The sequence below is a fragment of the Limulus polyphemus genome, unplaced genomic scaffold, assembly GCF_000517525.1.
Source record: "Limulus polyphemus unplaced genomic scaffold, Limulus_polyphemus-2.1.2 Scaffold175, whole genome shotgun sequence".
NCBI classification, from domain to species: Eukaryota; Metazoa; Arthropoda; class Merostomata; order Xiphosura; family Limulidae; genus Limulus; species Limulus polyphemus.
Genome location: NW_013665785.1, coordinates 307,437 through 330,187, shown reverse-complemented (window position 1 = coordinate 330,187; position 22,751 = coordinate 307,437). Strand labels below are relative to the sequence as shown.

Sequence of the window (22,751 nt, the reverse complement as noted above, 5' to 3'; positions counted from 1 at the left end):
GGGGGATCAAGACGATAAGGAGCTCTGATTTTTTTGTACTGTATTTTAAAAGCAATAGGACAAAAGAGCACAAGTTTTATTACTTTCAGAAAAGAGAAGGTAGATTTCACTTAAGACAGTTTTATTTTACTAAAAAAGGGCAAATTACTTATAAAATCAGTTGCCTGATCAGTAGTTGAGGCATTTTACAAGACTTTAAGAGTGTACTTGGTAATTTTCTGGAAAAAAAAAGGCGAGTTCAACTTTTCACAAGGTTTTACATGGTTTTGCAAGGACAGTGCCTGGAAGACTAATGATCCCTTATTTTCGTAGGTTATATTATCTTAATTTAGGTAAAGTAGATAACTATCTCCTTTTCTTTCATAATTGTAAACAAAATAATTCCTAACGGTGTTATCTAAATTAAGTATGCAAGTTTTGTGTTTGAAATACTTCTTATTAATTAATTAACTAGCCTGAATTTTGGTAAACTAGATTTTATTATTTTCACTTAATTTCAAAATAATAGACATTGTTGACACCCTTAAAGTTTACACCAGTTATGAAGATATTGTTTAATTATATACATATATAAAACCTTTTAAATATGAATGTTTGTAAAATCGTTATATCGTCATCAATCTGAATTGTAGTGATTAATTAATAAATGTTAATGTACAAGTGTCGCCACCAGGTGGATGCGATGCGAGAAGTGAAACGTGTTGAACGATGCATCATGGCCAAACAAAATAGGGTAGGAGTCAACTACGCTAATGGTGATGTGACGGGGTGAAGCGAGTGCGATGCGAAGAATCTTTTTTTTTGTAATAAACACCATAAATGTTTGTTTTAAAGGTTGCTAATTTTGTTTTAAACCGCAACAAAAGTAGAGCTGTAAAACTATAAACACTTCCTTACTCTCAAGTGGAGCTGTAAAACTATAAACACTTTCTTACTCTCAAGTACAGCTGTAAAACTATAAACACTTCCTTATTCTTAAGTGGAGCTGTAAAACTATAAACACTTCCTTACTCTCAAGTACAGCTGTAAAACTATTAACACTTCCTTATTCTCAAGTACAGCTGTAAAACTATAAACACTTCCTTACTCTCAAGTGGAGCTGTAAAACTATAAACATTTCCTTACTCTCAAGTACAGCTGTAAAACTATAAACACTTCCTTACTCTTAAGTACAGCTGTAAAACTATAAACACTTCCTTACTCTCAAGTACAGCTGTAAAACTATAAACATTCCTTACTCTCAAGTACAGCTGTAAAACTATAAACACTTCCTTACTCTCAAGTACAGCTGTAAAACTATAAACACTTCCTTACTTTCATAATACAACAGTTCGTAATTGTTTTTATATTCGTTTTTCCCGTTGCATCACATTTACATTTTTGACAGAGACTACTATAATGTATGGAAGATCATGGATTGTGGAATTTAACAGTTGTAACTATCTGGAATTTGAAGACGTAAGGGTTTTTTATGTGCTAACATTTACAATAAAAGTGACACATAGGTCTCCATAGTTCGAAATGTCAACTTATGCATATTCATGCTTAATCTAAGTCTCTTCCCTGAGGTACAACTCTTAGTTTTTATATCCTACCAGCTCTATCTCTGTTAATAATGCTTTCTCATATTTCGTACAGTTTGTTTTATAAAATTTTGTATCCAAGAACGTGCATGTTTTAGTTTCGCTTTTGTAAACTTGTTATCTTGCAGTGTACTTTGTGAGTTTATTGTTATACGTTTTGCTCTCTGAGATCGTACTTTTTCATTCGAATATAATTTTTTTTTCTCTAAAAGTGTATGTTTTGTATTGAATTGTTTACTTTTTCATCTGTGAAATCTATATTTTTGCGTTAATTATAATACAGTTTTGTCACTGAGCTAATTTTTATCGTGTCAAGTTTCCTCAGTCTCATCTTCGATATTGCTTTTTGCATGTTCATCTTTGATCCGGAGGTAAATTTTACCGAAAGGAGAACTCTTAAAGAAAATGATGTCACTATTTGAAAGCTATAGCATAAAAATACAATGGTTTGTAAAGGTTTCCAAATATTTTTACTTCATATCTGATTATTATACGTTTAGACGAAATGAGTTGAGAATTAGAAATATAAAATAGGTGTTTATATTATTTTTGAATAATTTAAAAGGTTGTGTTTAAATGGCAACAAGTGAAAATTAGTTTCCCCCGTTTGTATTCTTGTGTTATATTGGAAACACAAATTTTTTGTATCTCGTGTAGTTTTGAACGAATAAGAAAATTCTGGTTTCGTCAAGTACCACAAAAAAGGTAAATAAAAGCAGTAAAGAAACAAACAACGATTTTTAAGTACAATGGTATTTATTGTACAAAACATACTATATGTTTCGACAGTACTTTGGTCACTATTCTTCAAATGGAAACATGTAGTATGTTTTTTTTTTACAATAAATATCACTGCGCTTACTATTTGCTGCTTATTATTTTACTACTGCATTAACATCGCATGCTTCCCTACTCAATGAAGTTGAATAGCTGTATTAACATCCCATGCTTCTCTACACAACGAAGTTGAATAGCTGTATTAACATCACATGGTCCTCTACACAACGAAGTTGAATAGCTGTATTAACATCATATGATTCTCTACACAATGAAGTTGAATAGCTGTATTAACATCATATGCTTCCCTTCACAATGAAGTTGAGTAGCATTCAACTTCATTGTGTAGGGAATCATGTGATGTTAATACAAGCTGTATTAACATCACATGTTTCTCTACACAATGAAGTTGAATATTAATTTTCATTTACTAATAACCTGGATGTCAGAGATATGGTCAGTAGAAAAGAAAAATCAAAATGTTTTTTTTTCTGAAAAACGTTTGTGCAGTACAAAAATGTTTAAGGTAGTATTATTTTCTATATTAACTGTTTTCTCCCCCCGTACCTATACCATGCAGTTTCAAAAATACCTTAAATACCATATAAAACATTCAAACATTTTTTATATGCTACCCAAATTGAACATATCTGCCCCACGGTCGTCCGGATATGCAGAATCTGGATCGCTTTGAAAATGGCAATAATTTGTTATTTAAACGCAAAAAATAAGTTAAGATCTTATTCTCTTGTTCTCTAAGACGTCTTTTTAGCTGTTCCTATAGCTGTCAACTCTCTAAATACCCAAACTACCACATCATCCAATAAGGTATTTTTGTCCAACTAGAAACATTGTAGTTTCCCTGCATCGAACGTTACATCACCCTCAGACTAGGATAGGTAGACTCTGGAGCGCATGCGCATGACACAAGCCAGCTTTTAATGGAAGATAACACTCAAGATGTGCAAGCTCGGCGCTGAGTACCACCGGTAGCGAAAAAGACGGATGCCACTATATGGCGTAGGTACTGCATAAAGCTACAACTCTGTACGTCTTGTTGTTTAGGGAGATGGAAGGGGGATTTCAAAGGAAACTGAGTTGTACTGAAAACAGTATTAATTCTGATAATAAATTAAACTTTCTGAGCACGAGTAGAATGTTTTAACGACTGAAGAAGTATAGGAAGTCAAAAACACGCTTTCCACTTGATGTAGATTCGTCGATCAAAAAAGAAGGCCCGACCTGTAACCGCTTATAGATGACTTGAGAAGTACGAAGCATACAGGTGGTGAATAGGATTGAAACTAATTGGACTCCTTCCAAACAAAACTTATGAGTGAATTCTAGATTCAGATCCATCTCCAGGTGATGAGCAAATCAAATAAAGACGACAATGAAAGTTAACAACACAACTCCTGGACTTCTAATAGCCTTGTCATTTTTTAGTCTTCTGAAAGGTAATGCAAAACGTTAATTTTCTTTATACTGGAAGAAACGTTTTGTTCGTTCAACAGTAAGTTTGTGAATTCTATATTTAGTTTTAGAATCATTTTTGAAATGTGTGATCTATTCTGTGGGGATTTTGTAAAAACAAGAAATGGCCTACTAGATCAATCAATTCAACTAAGAAATCACACACCCTAAATCAGGTGTGTGCCGTAGTTATTTAAAGTATTTACTCTGTTATTTAAGGAGTGTCATAATATATTACAACTCTTGAACGTACTACCACTCGTTTGGGTGTCGATCGAGTGTATTTGGGTGGAAAACGAAACAACAGTTGAACCTCATTGGATATAAGATTATATTTTCGAATATTTTAAGTAGGATCTGAGTCATATCGAAACTTCGAGGACACAGAATCATAATGTGCAAAACATTGTGTATTTGTTTCGACTTTTTTGGCACGTTTATGTATCAAGTGAGCTGAGGGCTAGATTAAAAGACATAGTGATGGTAATACGTACATTATTGAAGTATTTTGGCCTAAAATGGGTCCTAGTTACAAATATCATCCTTAATGTTTCAATTTGTTTCAAAACTGTTTTCTTTTTACTGTAAAAATTTTACAGTATTTGGAAATATTATAATGACCACCGTGAATGTTATAGTTACAGTTAATTGACTATTTTAAGCATTTACGACCACACTTTTATCTTTTCTACGAGAAATCCAGAATTAAAATGATGTCTTCATTGTTCATCAGTTATAACAATAAATGAAGCATGGAAGGTCTGTCTGTCATGGAGTAACTCGTATAGAAGTGGGCTCATTTATATATAGGGTTTGGCATGGTCTGGTGTGTACGACACTTCACTCGCAATATGTGGGTCTTTGTATCAAAACCCATCGCCAAACATACTCGCCCTTTCAGTCGTGGGGGCGTTATAATGTTACAATCAATTCCACTATTCGTTAATAAGGAATATCCCAAGAGTTAGCGGTGGGTAGTGTTGACTAGTTGTCTTTCATCTAGTCCATCACCGCAAAATTAGGGACGGCTGGCACAGACAACTATCGCATAGCTTTGCCCGAATATTCAACAAACACACAAAAAATCATTTATATTGAGAGCTTATTAGTGCATAGTTTAGACAGTAAGTTTCTGTACATGCAGATATGATACATAACAGTGACGATTACAAAAGTGTGGGGGAACCAATTATGTTGCTGGGGTATGCATACATGAGGGTAGGCTGTAAGCAACAATAAAGTTTTAACTGCAGTGTGACGTTTTACCATCATTGAAAAAGTTAGAGGGACATTTCTCCATCCTTAAAAAGTGCGGGGGACAATGTTTGTTGCTGGAGTAGACATGAGGGTATTCTATAGGTAACAACAAAGTTTTAACTGCAATGTGACATTTTCCCATCATCGGAAAAGTTGGTGGGGGACATGCCCCCAGGGAAGTTACATCTACGTTATACAGCCTACAGATATGGGTGTGAGAGATAGAATATTTGAAATTGCATATTCTATATAGATTTTTTAAATACAAGATATACACTTATGTCTAAGGCGATGAGTTTAACATTTCCTATAGACTTTTTTTTAAATAAAGTATTTTATATTTTTTTATATATTTCATTTAAACTTTAAGGGTTTTCATACATTAAATTAGCATAGTCAGTTTAGACGAGATAGTATGTAATCACTGAAGAACTAATGTGTGTTCTTCAATTAGGATTTTTGTTTGGGATAAAACTTTTTCCTGCAAACATATTTGGCATTTTTATTCATATACCAATGAGTCTGTTTGCAAGAGTTCTTCTGACAATATCTATTCATCTTTTATAACACTGCGTGTTTGATACATTTTACTAGTTTTTTCCAGCATCTGTACACTCCAGGGAAAGTGATAGTTTGTATTATATTAACTCATATATTATATTTTTTCGTTAAGTTAATATATGTTTTAACGATAATATTCTAATAAACTTAACTATCAAAGTTATTAATTTTGATAAGTTGTATGTTTCTGAATAACATTTGCATCGCTTTCTCACGATTAATGTCTTCTAAGTTTTTCAATTTAAAAACATTTATTCGTTTGTTATTTTACTTGTTACAAAATCGAGCACTTTTTAATTTTCAAGAAACGTTCACTTCAAACCAATGTGTTCCAAGCATTAGTTTCAATACATTTATTTATGTAAGATTTATTTGAATTACGTATTCCATCCTTAACATTTTGTTGCGGCCCGGTATGGCCAGGTGGTTAGGGTGCAATATGTGGTTCGGGTTCGGATCCCCGTCCCACCAAAAATGCTCCCCCTCCAGCTGTGGGGGGGGGGGGTATTATGTGACGGTCAATCCCACTATTCGTTGGTAACAGAGTAGCTCAAGAGCTGGCGGTGGTTGGTGATGACTAGCTTCCTTCTCTTTAGTCTTACACTGCTAAATTAGGGACGGCTAGCGCAGATAGCCCTCGTGTAGCTAGCCTCTAGTGGCACAGTGATATGTCTGCGAACTTATACTGCTAGAAACCGGATTTCGATAGCATTTGTGTAGCTTTGTGCTTAATTACAAACAAACCCAAGCCTCTAGTGGCACAGTGATATGTCTGCGAACTTATACTGCTAGAAACTGGATTTCGATAGCATTTGTGTAGCTTTGTGCTTAATTACAAACAAACCCAAGCCTCTAGTGGCACAGTGATATGTCTGCGAACTTATACTGCTAGAAACCGGATTTCGATAGCATTTGTGTAGCTTTGTGCCTAATTATAAACAAAACAAACCCAAGCCTCTAGTGGCACAGTGATATGTCTGCGAACTTATACTGCTAGAAACCGGATTTCGATAGCATTTGTGTAGCTTTGTGCCTAATTACAAACAATATATTTTCTATGCTAAGTAAAAAAGAAAGTTAATTTTGGAATTTATCATTTGGAATCATTTTTGTTTCCTTTTTTTTTACGGATTAAAGTGAAAATAAATTGATGCTTCTTAGAACTGCTTTTAATACAATATGAAACCGAAATTAATTTAACATCCAGAATACAAAGGGAAACATAATTGTAATTTAATACACCCAATGCATTACACAGGGAAAGTGTTTTAATGCTTATATACACAAATAATGTATATTTTACATCACAAATGTTTACCAAGGAAGGCAGTTTATTCAAAATTATTATAAATTATATATTGGTGAAAAATTAAAGTCTATTCAATATTATTAGAGTGGTCGAAAATAGAAAAACCAGTTTTATAATTGTTAGTACAATGGAAGTATTGAAAATTGTTTTGAATTGGATCACTACAATAAAAGGAGTTATAAGTGTAGTGGAAAAAGGAAAATTCTGTAAAGGTACAATAAGAAAAATAAAGTATGTTTGTTATTATTAACAAATACAGAAAAGAGAATGTTTGCGCAATATTATTAGGATAATGTAAAGGAAATAGTTAATTTAATAGTAATTTATCAATGGAAAAATATACCATGCTTACTATTACTGGTACAGTGGAAAGAAAATATATCTCAATATTTTTAGTAAAATTGAGAATGCAACAAATACACTGTCACACAGTACCTTTACCAATAAAAAATACAAAGTTTAATGAAATGAAAAACTGGTCAAGAGAAGTTATAATGAACCAGTGACTCAGGTAACTTTATACGTGTCCTTAGAACCCGGAGTGGAATGGAGATGAATAATTTGGGAACATATTGTTAGATGCACTAAAATACGCTGGCATTAGAAACATAGCAGTGTTATGAAAGTAATAATATTATGTTTTTCATCTTATACAACAATGGAAAAAAATGAAGTCTATTCACTGTCATAACACAGTAAAAAAATAATCAGTCTGTATATTAAAGGGAAGATACATTTTATGTAACTACCACTATTATATAGAGGGAGATGTATGACCTATGAGACATTGTTTACTATTCCCCGTACCATGAGTTGCGAAATGGATTGAGTATCGTAATTACCAGGTGGAGACGACGTTTAATCAATTTGTTTGACTGAATTTTTTTACCTCTTTGGTAGTGACAAGTATTTTTACATCACAAATGGTTTGGTAGTGACAAATATTTTTACATCACAGATAGTGTGGGAGTGACAAGTATTTTTTAACACGGGTGGTGTGTTAGTGACAAATATCTTTATACCACAGATGATTTGGTAGTGAAAAGTATTTTCACACCACAGATCGTTTGGTAGTGACAAGTATTTTTACATCACAGGTGGTTTGGTACTGACAAGTATTGTTTATCACGGATGGTGTGGTAATGATAAGTATCTTTATACCACAGATGATTTGGTAGTGATAATTATTTTTACATCACAGATACTTTGGTAGTGACAAATATTTTTATCATAGGTGGTGTGGTAGTGACAAGTATTTTTACATCACAAATGATTTGGTAGTGACAAGTATTTTTACATCACAAATGATTTGGTAGTGACAAGTATTTTTACATCACAGATGGCGTGGTAGTAACAAGTATTTTTACATCACAGATGATTTGGTAGTGATAATTATTTTTAGATCACAGATGGTTTGACAGTGAAAAGTAATTTTACATCACAGATGGAGGGTGAGATGTCTCGATACGAAACGTAGATACAAAAACGATATTGGTATCTCTATCTGTTCTTTGTATTCCTAGTTCTCGCCAGAATCTGTTAGTCAGTTCGTTACTGGAGCATAGAGTTTACGTAATTACGAAATTTTGATATCTGTTCTTGATATTTAATTGTACGAATCTTAATAAGACCCACCTTTGGTTTCTTTTTACTCCCGAAAACTCCGAAGACTGTTCATTTATTAAACTCTGAAAGGATTTGTATTACATAGCAGGACTTAGAACTGTCCTCCTGTTCTTATACTGAAATTAATTCGGGTATTATTGTAATACCGAAGGATTTTATAAGCTAAACTGCTATAAAAAGGGGAAAAAAACCTAACAATAATGTAGTTCTGAGAAAAAAGAGAGAGACGTGAATTGTTAAAGAAGAAAAGAAAGAACACATGCATGAAATCCGAGATTCATGATTGGGTAAAGAATCATGACGAAGATATAAAACATTGTAGCGATAGATCAGAAGTGAAACATCTAGAATCTAGAGTTATTTTTATTTTTAAATTAAATCGTAACTCTCATCTCTATTGTGTTTTTCTTCGCAATTAAAAAAAAGAAGAAAAACGTGAAAGTATTAAGATGAGTTATTTCCTGTGTTAATTTCTTTGAGGGTTAATCCCTTCATAAATTGCTTCCTTTCATATTTCCTGTGTTAAATTCTTTGAGGGTTAATCCCTTCATAAATTGCTTCCTTTCATATTTCCTGTGTTAATTTCTTTGAGGGTTAATCCCTTCATAAATTGCTTCCTTTCATATTTCCTGTGTTAAATTATTTGAGGGTTAATTCCTTCATAAATTGCTTCCTTTCATATTTCCTGTGTTTATTTCTTTGAGGGTTAATCCCTTCATAAATTGCTTCCTTTCATATTTCCTGTGTTAAATTTATTGAGGGTTAATCCCTTCATAAATTGCTTCCTTTCATGTTTCCTGTGTTAATTTCTTTGAGGGTTAATCCCTTCATAAATTGCTTCCTTTCATATTTCCTGTGTTAAATTACATCTCCTTCTGTGCAACAAGGTAAAGTTTTTGTTTTGTTTTTTTGCAAGGAAAAGATAAAGTGTGGAAAGGCTACTTTCTCTGAAATTGTTTAATACTTTAAAATAGTTAGTTGCTGATAACTAATTTACGTTCCATTTCCTGCCACCACTAAGTACAATCAAGTGCAAAAAACAGTTTGAGAATAATTCTAACATAATATTAAAAACAGGCGGAAATTATGTTTATGGAAACTTAATTTGGAAAGTTTAAAGTAGTTAAATGCTGCTAGCCTTGTGAGCTACTATCGTATAAATGTTTATACTTTAAAAAAATATGTTTGTAAATAATACCAGTCACTTCTCAATCTAACACAAGCGACTTTAGAAATATTAACAAAATGATCTGATTATATATTATGCTGGAGTCGCACGTGGTCCAGTGATTAGTATGCTATGAATCTCACGATCCATGGTTTGCGACTTGTTGTTACGGAGAAACACGTTTCGCACTATGGGGCAGTGGTTACACCATGAGAGTGAAATATCCATTTTCAGGCCATTCAAGAGTAGCCCAAGAGTTGGCGAATGGGTGTATTTTGACTAGCTGCTTTCCTTATGGTCTAATAATTCACAGTTAGGGATGGCGATGCGCAGATAAGATAGTCTTTGTTTAGCTTTGTGCGAAATTCTCAAAGAAACATCTGCCATCGAAACAATTACATTATTTTTAGCAAGAGTTCAACTCAGATGAGCACAGTTGTTGAATATATATATTCTTCTCGGTAGTTATATTAGGTATTCTTTTCATTAAACTTTTATTCACACTAAGTGTGCACATTCCCCAATTTTCTCTCGATCACATTCCTGTTGCATTACAGCTCTCGCTGGTAAATGTTCAAGACTTGTTATTAAAAAAAACTTGGACATTTACGTTGATCATCTCATGTTGTATTTTTCTTATAACGCTTGCTTTCTCTCTAGGTCGTTTAAACGTGATTTACTGGTACTAGTTGTTAGTAATCCAATAAGTTTAGTGAAAGCTCACATTCTCAAACAAAGAAAAACAAAACTATTATCCTGAATAGCTAAACCTGTCACTAAGAATACATATATTAAAATCTCCATGCAATATTTACCATGTTTTACATACTCCATGAATGAAACCAACAAGCAATATCATCATGGAAATTCTACCAAACTCAAAACCTAATAGCAATTGGAAATCATGGCTCAGTTGAGGTTGAAAATATATATAACATTAAGATTAAACTATACTATAGATGTAGTAGAATTTCTATACATCCTTTAAATAGCCCACCCAGTATCTCAGTGGGATGTCTGCAGACTTATACTACTGCCAATTGGCTTCGATACCCCTGGTAGGCACAGCACGGATCATTAGGTAGCTTTTTTCCTTAAATACAAACAAACCTTTAAAGTCAATGATCTGTATTAATTAAAACATTTTAATTCCAACACTAGTAAAGGTATTTCTGAAAGATGTTAATTAAAAAATATGGATTTTCTTAAGTAATTAGCTCACCAGTGGCTTAGCGGTAAGTCTGAAGGCTTATAACGCTTAAAACCGGATTTCGATACCAATAGTGGACACAGCACAGATAACACGCTGTGTAGCTTTGTGCTTAACAATACACAAACTTATGTAGTTAAATATTGTAATTTCAGAAATAAATCGGAAATATTTAATTTTCACAATGAAATATGCGTAGTGAAGAATAGTATGACGTATGTTTCTTTTTGATGTTGTATTGTTAGAGAAATGTGTAGTTTTATAGGAGAGCTTTATCACTGCAACGTATGTTTCTTTTTTATGTTGTATTGTTAGAGCAATTTGTAGTTTTATAGGAGAGCTTTATCACTGCAACGAATGTTTCTTTTTGATGTTGTATTGTTAAAGCAATTTGTTATTTTATAGGTGAGCTTTATCACTGCAACGTATGTTTCTTTTTGATGTTGTATTGTTAGAGCAATTTGTAGTTTTATAGGGGAGCTTTATCATTGCAACGTATTTTTATTTTGATGTTGTGTTGTTAGAGTAATTTGTAGTTTTATAGGAGAGCTTTATCATTGCAACGTATGTTTCTTTTTGATGCTTGTATTGTTAGAGCAATTTGTAGTTTTATATGAGAGCTTTATCACTGCAACGTATTTTTATTTTGATGCTGTATTGTTAGAGAAATTTGTAGTTTTATAGGAGAGCTTTATCACTGCAACGTATTTTTATTTTGATGTTGTGTTGTTAGAGTAATCTGTAGTTTTATAGGAGAGCTTTATCACTGCAACGTATGTTACTTTTTCATGTTGTGTTGTTAGAGGAATCTGTAGTTTTATAGGAGAGCTTTATCACTGCAACATATGTTTTATTTTGATGTTGTGTTGTTAGAGCAATCAGTAGTTTTATAGGAGTGATTTATCACTGCAACGTATGTTTTTTTTATGTTGTGTTGTTAGAGCAATCTATAGTTTTATAGGAGAGCTGTTTCACTGCAACGTATGTTTCACGAATTTTCCTAGAAGCAATATTTACACTTCAAGATTAATTGAAGTTTCAAATTTTGTATAAGATGTAATTTACTTCAGAGACTGTCAATAAAATGCAATGAACACTTTAGAAATGCAGCATTTGAATAGTTTGTTAATGATTTAGCCCAAAGCTTCACAATGAGCTAGATGCGCAGTGTTGTAAGTCTATAAACTTACCGCTGACCCACCAAGGAACTGTATAGGTCGTTGTAAACTCGATATATATATATAAGATAAATAAAAAATTGGGAATTTCAAAACTTGCTAATAGGGATCGTAAAAAGTTAGGAAACAAGGCATAGATACTGTAGGCGTTATTTACTAAAACTACAAACCCTATTTTGGCTCCATGCTGTTACGTAGAATTACATTTGGTGGAGTCAAAATAGGGATATGTAGTTTGAGTAAATAATGTTTACATTATCTCCAGCCTTGTTTGTTTACTTTTTAACGATCCTTATTTGCAGGTTCTTAAATTTCCATTTTCTTATTTATCTAGTTTTCTGGCTTTGTTTTTATGAGCAAAGGGTTACTTGATATGGTAGCTAACTTTATACACCGTAATGATAATAAACATAGCTAGTAGCTAGCTGATACAGTTCATGATGATTTACTGTAGCTATTGACTATTTGATCACATTAGTTTGAGATGTAAAATCTTAAGCTGTAGCTGGAGATTGTCATGGAGATTTGTCTGAGAAGATAGTGAACATTTATAGTTTCTATGTAACTAATTTCTGTATATATAATAACTAGCAATGACCAAATATATGCCTAGAATAAGACACAACCCCCACTAAGCGCGTACGAAATTTTACCAGTACAAAATCTGCCTTTTCAGATAAAACATATACGTCTAAAACATTGTTTTAAATATGCCTTCGTATATTTTAAAATAATTATTCTCCGAATGTGTGTAATAAAACTCAATATTATGTTTATTGATTTTTTTCTACTTCTTCAATGCGTACATAATAGACACCTAAAGACACCAATTGTATAGTGTAAAAAGCTTTGAGTGTCTACATGTTTCAGTCATCTAATGTTCATCTATTATTGGCCGGTAATCCCCATTTCATCCTGTATTTAAACTTTTTAAAGGATCACCAGATGTTTATAAGAAAGCTAACTTTAAGGGGTAATGATAAGATCGTTTACACAAGAATTATGATGTTTTTCAGTTTATGTAAAATATAGAAGAAACAAATTGACTTTTCAATACCCTTACGACCTTTACAGTACTTTATTTAGTATTCTACAAAAGGTTTGGGTACAATATACCAAGCCGTTTTTGTTGTATCATGGCAAGATAATAATAATAATAAGATGAAGAATAATAAACTGGCCATTTTAAGCAGATTTTAATTTCCATGTAAGTTTAACATGCGTGCTTTTTTCGCTTAGCAGTCAATAGTAAAGGTTTTTGACTTATCAGTTTTCCCACAGAATTTTGTTGTTGTCCTATCATAGCAATCTAGTGGTGTACTACACAACCGAGACACACTGCAGGAAAAGAAGCGAAAATGTTATCTAATAAATATGGCTTAGATTTTGTTTGTTTGTAATTAAGCACAAAGCTACCCAATGGGCTGTCTGTGGTCTGCCCACCATGGGTATCGAAACCCGGCTTTTAGCGTTGCAAGTCCGCAGACATGAAACGCTTAGATATGATGACAATCAAATCTAAATCTTAGAAGTTTTTAAAACCAAACTGAGAATGCGTGCGAATCGCCATTATCTTCAATATACTTGCAGTAACTTGCGTATCATTAATAACTAGATATTTTAATTTCTTTGTAATGGAAATAACTATATGCTTTATATAGTTGATGTGTTGCCCGCTATTAGTATTCACTTATTGATGAAGCTTTTTTTTTTAGGTTTTTAGAATTTCGCGCAAAGTTACACGAGTGTTATCTGCACTAGCCATCCCTAATTTAGCAATGTAAGACTAGAGGGAAAGCAGCTAGTCATCACCACCCACCGCCAACTCTCGGGCTACACTTTTACCAACGAATAGTGGGATTGACCGTCACGTTATAACGCCCCCACGGCTGAAAGGGCGAGCATGTTTGGTGGGACGGGGATTCGAACCCGCGACCCTTCAAATTGCGAGTCGAGCGCCCTAACCACTTGGTCATGCAGGGCCTCAATGACAGCATTTGTAGCGCCACAATGGAAGATAATGTTTCAAAAACAATTATTTAGTTTTCTGCTCGAACTAATTCTTTTCGAAAACAAATATATTTATATGTATATATATTTCTTTTTACAGACGACGGGTTTGTTAGTAAAAATTGCGGTTCCCATCATTCTAGTAATTCGGTATTAGTTGGTTAAAAACTAGTTTTTTAGTGATAATACTTATTTGTTTAATCTTAACACTACTGTATTTTTCGTATTAATTATGAGATAAAAAATGTTGTAAGATTAAGCAGCGGAAATGATTGTAATATAAATTGTAGTGGATTTTTGAATTCACTCTTATATAGTATTCTAAAAACATTCCATAATAAAAAAAAAATTGTTTTAGGAAATGGTGTTATTGAATCCTGAGAAAAGAAAGTAACTCTCTAATTATTGTTTCGTGATATCACTTATACAGCGTAAATTAACCCGCGACAAATTTCTGAAATAGCCTAATCTCTGCGTGTTTAAGTCGAAAGAATTCTAAAGTTTTAAATAGAACTAAATCTTAGATTTTTTGGCTCAATATAACTTTTTAGAATATCGATTTTTAGAAAAAAAAAGTCCTAAATCTTGATGAAGATACTTTCTTAATTAAGTTCAATGCGTCTGCACTATTTTATAACGCGGTAAAATATGATAGAACGCATTGTGTTTTTTTATGATTATGTAGCCCAAAGAAAGTTTCAGGAATGTTTGCCAACTTCAAGTGTTAAAACATTTGCTTATCATAAAAACGTTTCTTTGAATATTAAAAAAAAAGAGCGACAATTAAGTGCGATTGGATGGATAACATGATTTTTCCACCATGTCCATTAACCTCAAAACTTCAGAATTTCTGTAAAAAAGAACGCGTTAAAGCTGCACGATACCTTACGGCCACGTGTTCTTCTTCCCACACAGACACCAGGAAAGCCGTCCACAGCATAAAATCGCTTTAAGATCTCTTGGAATGGTATCTTAGTTGTTTTTGTTGTTGTTGTTGTTTCTAAGTGTGTTCATACTCAAGACTAAGTCGTTATGTGTACATAATGGACAGGTCTCTGATTTTTCGTAACACATATAGATTGTAAATATGAGCGATTATTTTCTTAACTTTCAGATGTCGGTGTTTCTTTTATCCCTATTTTTAGACTTTTGGAATTGACTTGTTCTCTTTAAACATCACCATTTTACTTTCGTAAATACCATCTGGGGAACTACATCTAATGTGAAATAATTAATCATAAATTAATGATTTTGGAAGAGGAAGATTTTATTCTGGATAAGTAATACGATATTGTAATTTAGTACACAAATCCTCATTATCTAACTCAGTGGTTGTCAAACGTTGTAGGCTCGTGTACCACTTGTTTTTGTGTTTTTTTTAATTACAAACCCAGGCCTAATTAAATAAAAAGATAAAAACTGACAAACAAAAATTCACATTTTTAACACTTACCCATTAATGCGAAGGATGCGATTGTTTTTTCTGGCACGACTGAAAAATATATGCAACCATTTTTGTCAATTTTAAGGAAATAAAATACTGGCGAGTCGTCCATGCAAGTAGAGGATGAGTCTATAAGTGAGGAGAGTAGTATGTATATGTACGTGGAAAACTCAGACAGGGCTTATTACACATTTGACGATTTTTTATATCAATTGTGTTGTGTACCACTGAAATTAGCTCCACGTACAACCAGTGGTACGCGTACCAAGTTTGAGAATCTTTGATCTAAGTTTTAAAAGGTTCTATGTTTCAATTGGAAAATAAATGACGGGAACTTAACACCAGTTCCAGTACAAGTGTTCAAACGAGTATATCAAAATATGTTTTTTTTTCTATTATACATCACAGGTAAAGCTTAACGTCAATCTTTAAAGCATTACAAAGTTTCTAAATCTTCCGCTTTGTCTTTAATTAGTTCTCCTCATCTGTAGAAGTCTTCAAAAAAAAAAAGATAAAAAGGTGTTTTATTTGTTTCTGCTCTAAACTATATAGCTTTTGACATTTTAAAAGTTCACTTTTCAACTACTTCTACTGCTTCTCTTCATTTACATGTTAGATAATAGAGTTTGAAAAGCTACTTCATGGGTTCTACAGGAGATAGTTACATTATATTCACAGAAGTGCATTTCCTGCACTTTATGAAAATCTATTAAACATCTTATATCAAGCTCTCTTTCACGTGTGTCATATTACCAAAGCAAAGTAATGGATGAAACTCATGGTTCATCCAAACAAAGTCTTATTCCAGTTTTTTTGTTGTTAAAATCTATTAAACATCTTATATCAAGCTCTCTTTCACGTGTGTCATATTACCAAAGCAAAGTAATGGATGAAACTCATGGTTCATCCAAACAAAGTCTTATTCCAGTTTTTTTGTTGTTTTTTTTCGCGTCGCTCAAGTTACCTGGATCGTGACTCTGGGTTCAAGTTCAATCTACTCAATTGAGTCTAGAAATCCAATACAGCTGAATTTATCCAGCCGGAAATACGATTAAACGCGAGTTGAGTGAAAGGTCTGGAGATCCGATAATGTCGTATAAGAGAACAATAGAGAAACAGATACATTTCTTTTAAAGGTTGTGTGTATGGTATGCGTTCTTCAAAGAATATGGATTCTCTGGCGAGAATGGTACAAAGACTGTAGCAGAATGGTTTGGATTTCTGTAACTTACACGTATGGCGACATTATTTTCACATCTATTCGTAGCTTGTCCTTATGTAGAATGATGCACGTCATAGAAATATATGGTTGAAGATTCAATTTACCATTACCAGTCATTGTGATGCGTGTTATAAACTGAATATAATTTATTTGCTTAGTCGTGTTCAATTATGCTTGCATTTCTAACGCTTGAAAACAGTGTTTTCCTCTATTAAACTTAATTATCTGCCTAGCTTTTTATACATTAATTTTGTATATTTTAACAGATTATTGAACTAGTGTACTATTTTGTAGAGTGCGCTAGTCAAAGAATTAGTTTCCTGTTCATTTGTACAGGCACGCAAGATAGCCGAGTCTTCCGCAGTTTTCTCCTTTACTGAATATGCATTCGAAAACGGTAGCAGCTAAATTGGATGATTAAACGTTATATGCATTTAACAGTTTTGTCTGTATTCAGTTTACCTGGACACATAAATATTTTTTTTTTACAATATTTATGGTTTAAAAAAAAAAGTCAAAAGCGAAAAAGAATTTTGAACATCATTATTTGTAATAGTATACGTCAGAAAACACTCATAAACTACGTAAATTACGCTTATGCAGATTAACCACACCGACCCACTTAGTACTTTCTTAGCTGAAGTCCGCATCAATAATACCTTTTTAAACTTCAATTGGACGTCCAATCTTGGACTTTATTTTTAGATGTGTTTGTATCAATATATAAAGCTGACTTTCTTATTGTATTTGGAATATATCAAGGTTTTATTTCTATAGTTTGTTTGTTTGTAACTAAGAACAAAGCTACACAATGGGCTATCTATGCTCTGCCCACCAGGGGTATCGAAACCCAGATTCTAGCGTAGTAAGTCCGCAGACATGCCGCTGTGCCACTGGGGGGCATTTCTATAGTTCAGTTTATCTCCCTTAATATTCTGACTACTCGTTCATTCAGAAGCATGGTTCATGTTCGATAAAACTTTATATTTTGGCTTTGATTTAAATCAATGTGTTACTTTTACCTTTGTAAGCTGCTCACTTTTTTTTCCTTTGCGACTTTTAATTCATGGATAATCCTTTAATAATTTGGGAACTTACTTTTTTAATGGTTGTGTAAAAAGAAAATCATTTGAGGTTCTACATATCCTGAGTTTGAAACACTTACTATAATATGACAAAATGATTTACTGTGTCATCTCCCTTCTTGAAAACATCACCATGCTAGTGTCCTTACTTAGAGAAAGAGAAAAAAAGTTTCATTCGTAAATACAATATCGGTTTACTTAAAAACCTGTAAGTTTGTTAATGTTTTTTTTATTATTGGATTTCACTTTGAAAGTTGAGAAGCCAAGATCCTTAAAAGGTCAACAAAATTACTCTTATAAAAAGACAAATATTATATTCGTATGAATATTAAATGAAACGTCTGAAAGATTCTCTTCTATTTTTTGGGGGGAGATGGTTAACATGACATTGAAAACGCTTATGTAGTTTCCAATAAATAAATCTAATTGTTTAGAAAGACGTATATTTTTTATCATTGTAAACACTTTATCAAGAAATATAATAGACTCACTGTAGTGTTTTGGAGCGCGGGTTGGCTCTATGGTAGAGCTCTGAATTTATATTAGATTCACTGTAGTGTTTTGGAGCGCGGGTTGGCTCTGTGGTAGAGCTCTGAATTTATAATAGACTCACTGGAGTGTCTTGAAGCACGGGTGGCTCTGTGGTAGAGCTCTGAATTTCGGAGAAGCAAACAGGTTCACATCTATGCGATACCACAGAATATTTCCTGCACTTAAAGATATGGGTGCATTATAAGAGTTACAGTCAATCCTTCAGCGTGAATGGTGGTTGATAGGGGGTTGCTGACAGACTGCCTTTCCTTTGGTTCATAGTTTAAAATTAGGGATGGCGGCATGTAGCCTTAGTAGCTTTGACACAAATATACAAACACCCTGTATTTTTGAAAAATGAAAAAGACACACCCAACACCTTGTATGACTTCAAAACTTCTGTACTAAACAATGCCTTGAAAATATTACTTTCTTCTTCGTGATACCATATTTCCGTGATTTTATCTGTTTTATATTGACTATAGAATTTGGTTATAATTCGGCTTTTAACCTCTTCTTAGTATATGTATGTGAAGACTGAAAATTTTCGCATTGCAGCTGCAATTCTAATTTTTTCATCGCTGATGTCGCTCGTTTTTTGTTATTATTTTTCCCTAAGCCATCTAGACTAAAATCCAGCATCGCCATTTTCGAGTTTATTCTCGTGATAAGTACGTCTCAGCCTAGTTAAACTCCTTGTAAGAAGTAATGGATACTGGAAGTAGCACTCTAGATCACATCTGTATTCCACCCAAGACCTTTGCAGTATATGGCACATTGTTATCGAGAACATTCGTACGTTAAATCTTACTCAACAATTCTCTATACTGCGCTTGTAAGTACTAAAGACAGAACTATAACATGAAAGTTACCATATACTGCAAAGGTCTTGGGTGGAATACAGATGTGATCTAGAGTGCTACTTCCAGTATCCATTACTTCTTACAAGGAGTTTAACTAGGCTGAGTTAATGGGGATTCGAACCCACGAACCTCAGATTACGAGTCAAGTGCTCTAACCACCTGGACATGCAGGGCCTGCAGGCCTGTGTAAGCTGTTGTTAATTGTTTTCTCTTTTTACCGTTGTTAAATTAACATAAAACACTAGCAAGGATAAACATGAGAAAAACAGGTATAAAAAGGTTAAACCAAGGTCTCAGAAACCGGTGTTATCACTATTCATGTGTTATATTAACTATTACTAAAAATTATGTTTGGTTATTCATTCTTAACTTAGAATATGTTACTAATATATTTTATTTCGTTAGCAGCATATAATATTAACTTATTTCATCTTCAATAGTTAAATAGACTGCTCTGTGTCTAATTAATTTTTCGTCCTGTTTCATGACACGTGCATGTTTCATAACATTGTTAATACTTAAAGTACTTCTTTATGGTCTTAGGTAGCTGGATTATGGCAAATCCGTTATTAAAACTAAAACAACTTTTATGGAATTTAAATTCTCAGGCCTGTGGTTTGGTTTGTTTCGAATTTCGCGCAAAACTACAGGAGGGCTATCTGCACTAGCCGTCCATAATCTAGTAGTGAAAGACTAAAGGGAAAACAGCTAGTGATCACCACCCACAACCAACTCTTGGGCTACTCTTTTACCAACAAATAGTGGAATTGACCGTCACATTATAACGCCCCCATGGCAGAAAGAGCGAGCATGTTTGTTGATAGATTGCGAAAATAATATTAATTTTTGCTATCAGGTAAGAATTTTTTACAAACTTAAAAACTTTTATTTAGATCAAATTTACAACAAGTTTACCACAAATATAACAGAATATGTTTGGTTCATTTACACAACCTCTTGTTGCCATAATGACGAATAGATAATATTGAAAAGAAAAAAAATCATGTTAAAGTGCACGTACAAACAAATACTATCCAGAAATGACACGTTATGCGGCCTGTTAACCGTTTATATACTCGCGATGTGTTTCTCGTGGGTTCTAGAGCGATCGATAAGACTCTCACGTCGCGATTGATCTAGAGAAATCTATAGCCAGTGATTATCAGCATTTTAAGCAGAACAAAATGTGACCCGATTTCAATAAAAATGATTCACTTATATAAAAGTGTGAAAAATCTGTACGTGATGAAGAAAATTGGATGTCATTTTCGGATTCAGCGTACAGGAATTACTGTAGAACAGGTAAAAATTTCAAGACAATAAAACCATCACAGGCCTGTGTTATTAAGTACCATTTTATACGTTTAGTTAAACAATGAATTATTATAATATTTTCCTGTTTATTATTAATTATTTGAGTTGTCGCTATACACATTTTTGTTTTAAATGCGTTTTTAAGCTATTGATTTATTGACTTATATCATTCACATATATACAAAAGAACAGTCCTACATAATAATACTTGAAAGCACCACTTACCGGGTTAAATTCTAGGTTAAGGTACTTTTATCTTCATATTTTAACGCCCTCATTAAGCTTCTTGTGTTTCATAGTCAAATCTTTTCGTAGGTAGGGAATTTAGTCGTTCCATTTTTTTCACTGAATAAATTAAAGTAAACAGAAACGTACCGATTATTCCCCAAATAACAGAACCAAAGTAATCCCTAAATGGTATCTGAATACATATATGGTCTTTAAGAGAAAAAAAGGAATATATTTTTTTTTACTTTGAAAATCTTAAGATAGTGCTAATCAAATAAGGATCATTTCAGAAGACTGATCCATTGAATCCGTTTTAGGTTTGGTATTCCCTGTAAAACATACTTTTTACATCATAAAAATGCTATAACTATTTAACTCTAAACAGACTGACAAAGTGAATAATAGAGATTAAATTTCCAAAAGATGATTTAGTCTAAAATCCACCCATTTTCGGATCTGTTTGTACTTTTCTATGAAAAACAAATATTCAAGCTATTTGGATTTAGTCAGAAAAAGCATGCAGACACAAACACGATTACAATGACTAAAAATCAAATTCTATGGAATTAGTCAGTAAAAACATGCACACACAAACACGGTTATAATGACTAAAAATCAAGGTAGTTAGACTTAGAAAAAACATGCACACATGCTCGGTTATAATGATTAAACTCAACTTATATGGATTTAGTAAGAAAAAGCATGCACACACAAACACGGTTACAATGACTAAAATGTTGATGGACTTGTCATGGATCATTGTTACTTCACATGACATTATACCGAAACCGTTGACCACGCAATTATTATTTAGAACGTTTTCGTTGTTTACACACGCTTTACTTGCCTTTGTACCAAAATTGCTATGTAAAAGATAGATAGACAGATCTAACATTAATACGTGTATTTTCCAGTATGAGGAGCATGACATCTGATAATTAATCGTAACTGCTTTTTTGATTTTCTTCTGTAAATTATTTTCAGGAAACAAAGCAGAGGAGGCACCAAAATTATATCTTGCAGCCTAGTTACCAAAGATTACCACCGTTCTACCACGAACGAATGGACAGTCACAGCGGGATAACATAACCAATGCGAACAATATTGTTCACTGGGCTATATGTAGGTCGTCTGTAAAGAAAAGAAATGTAACTAGCAGTTATCTTATAATGATAGGTGGACCTTAAATGTCAGATCGTATTTATAACTAGAGAAGAAAAAATGGCTGCTGACATTCTAAAACACAATCAGATTAGCAGCTTTAGAGAGATCCTGCGTTGTTTACATGATATACCTTATTGCTAGCAGACCACTTCCGTAATACATGTAATGATAAGATAGACTCCCCTTTGGGAAAATAATTTTATATAAAATATTATTTCGCTTACATTCTGCACCTTATGGTCCTGATTGCAATAGTTGCGTTATTCTTTGAAATAACGTGTAGAATTCTTGTATAGGAATTATAAGTCAGTGCTATTAAATACACACGTTTCATAGCTTCTCAGCTAGTTACAAACAAGTAAATTACTAAATAAACAGATGTTAACACCTAGTAAAATAATAACTTATTTCAAGGAATTAATGAATATTAATTCTTTACACAACAACCAACGTTTCATTTATAGTTAAACAATATTAGGTCCTAAATTGTTAAAAAATTAAGTGTAAAGAACAGTGGTTGGGGTTGAGAAAGGTAGGTAAGAAAGGACTAGAGCACTCTAAGACATTAGAAAATTATTTGAGCCTTTCTTGTTCAGTCATTGCGGAGATTATTGGACCTCCTATGAATATGAGATGCTGTAATCCAATACACGGGTAAAAAAGGTGCAAGGTAAAAAAAGAAAGGGTCCTATTTGGCGTGGGTTTGAGAGATAATATAAAAGACGGTAGTTCAACAAAAGAAGAAAAA

General features: G+C 33.0%; 1 protein-coding gene across 3 annotated transcripts in view; it reads left to right on the top strand.

Annotated features, from left to right (window-relative positions):
* The first annotated feature begins 3,321 nt into the window (after positions 1 to 3,321).
* Positions 3,322 to 22,751, top strand: part of LOC106478039 (neuronal acetylcholine receptor subunit alpha-7-like) — a 128,061-nt gene continuing 108,631 nt past the window's right edge. For all 3 annotated transcript variants that reach the window (XM_022381556.1, XM_022381554.1, XM_022381555.1), the window contains exon 1: positions 3,322 to 3,817. In XM_022381556.1, the coding sequence (XP_022237264.1) occupies positions 3,754 to 3,817 (64 nt within the window). In that variant the 5' untranslated portion in view covers positions 3,322 to 3,753. The remainder of the gene's footprint in view (positions 3,818 to 22,751) is intronic.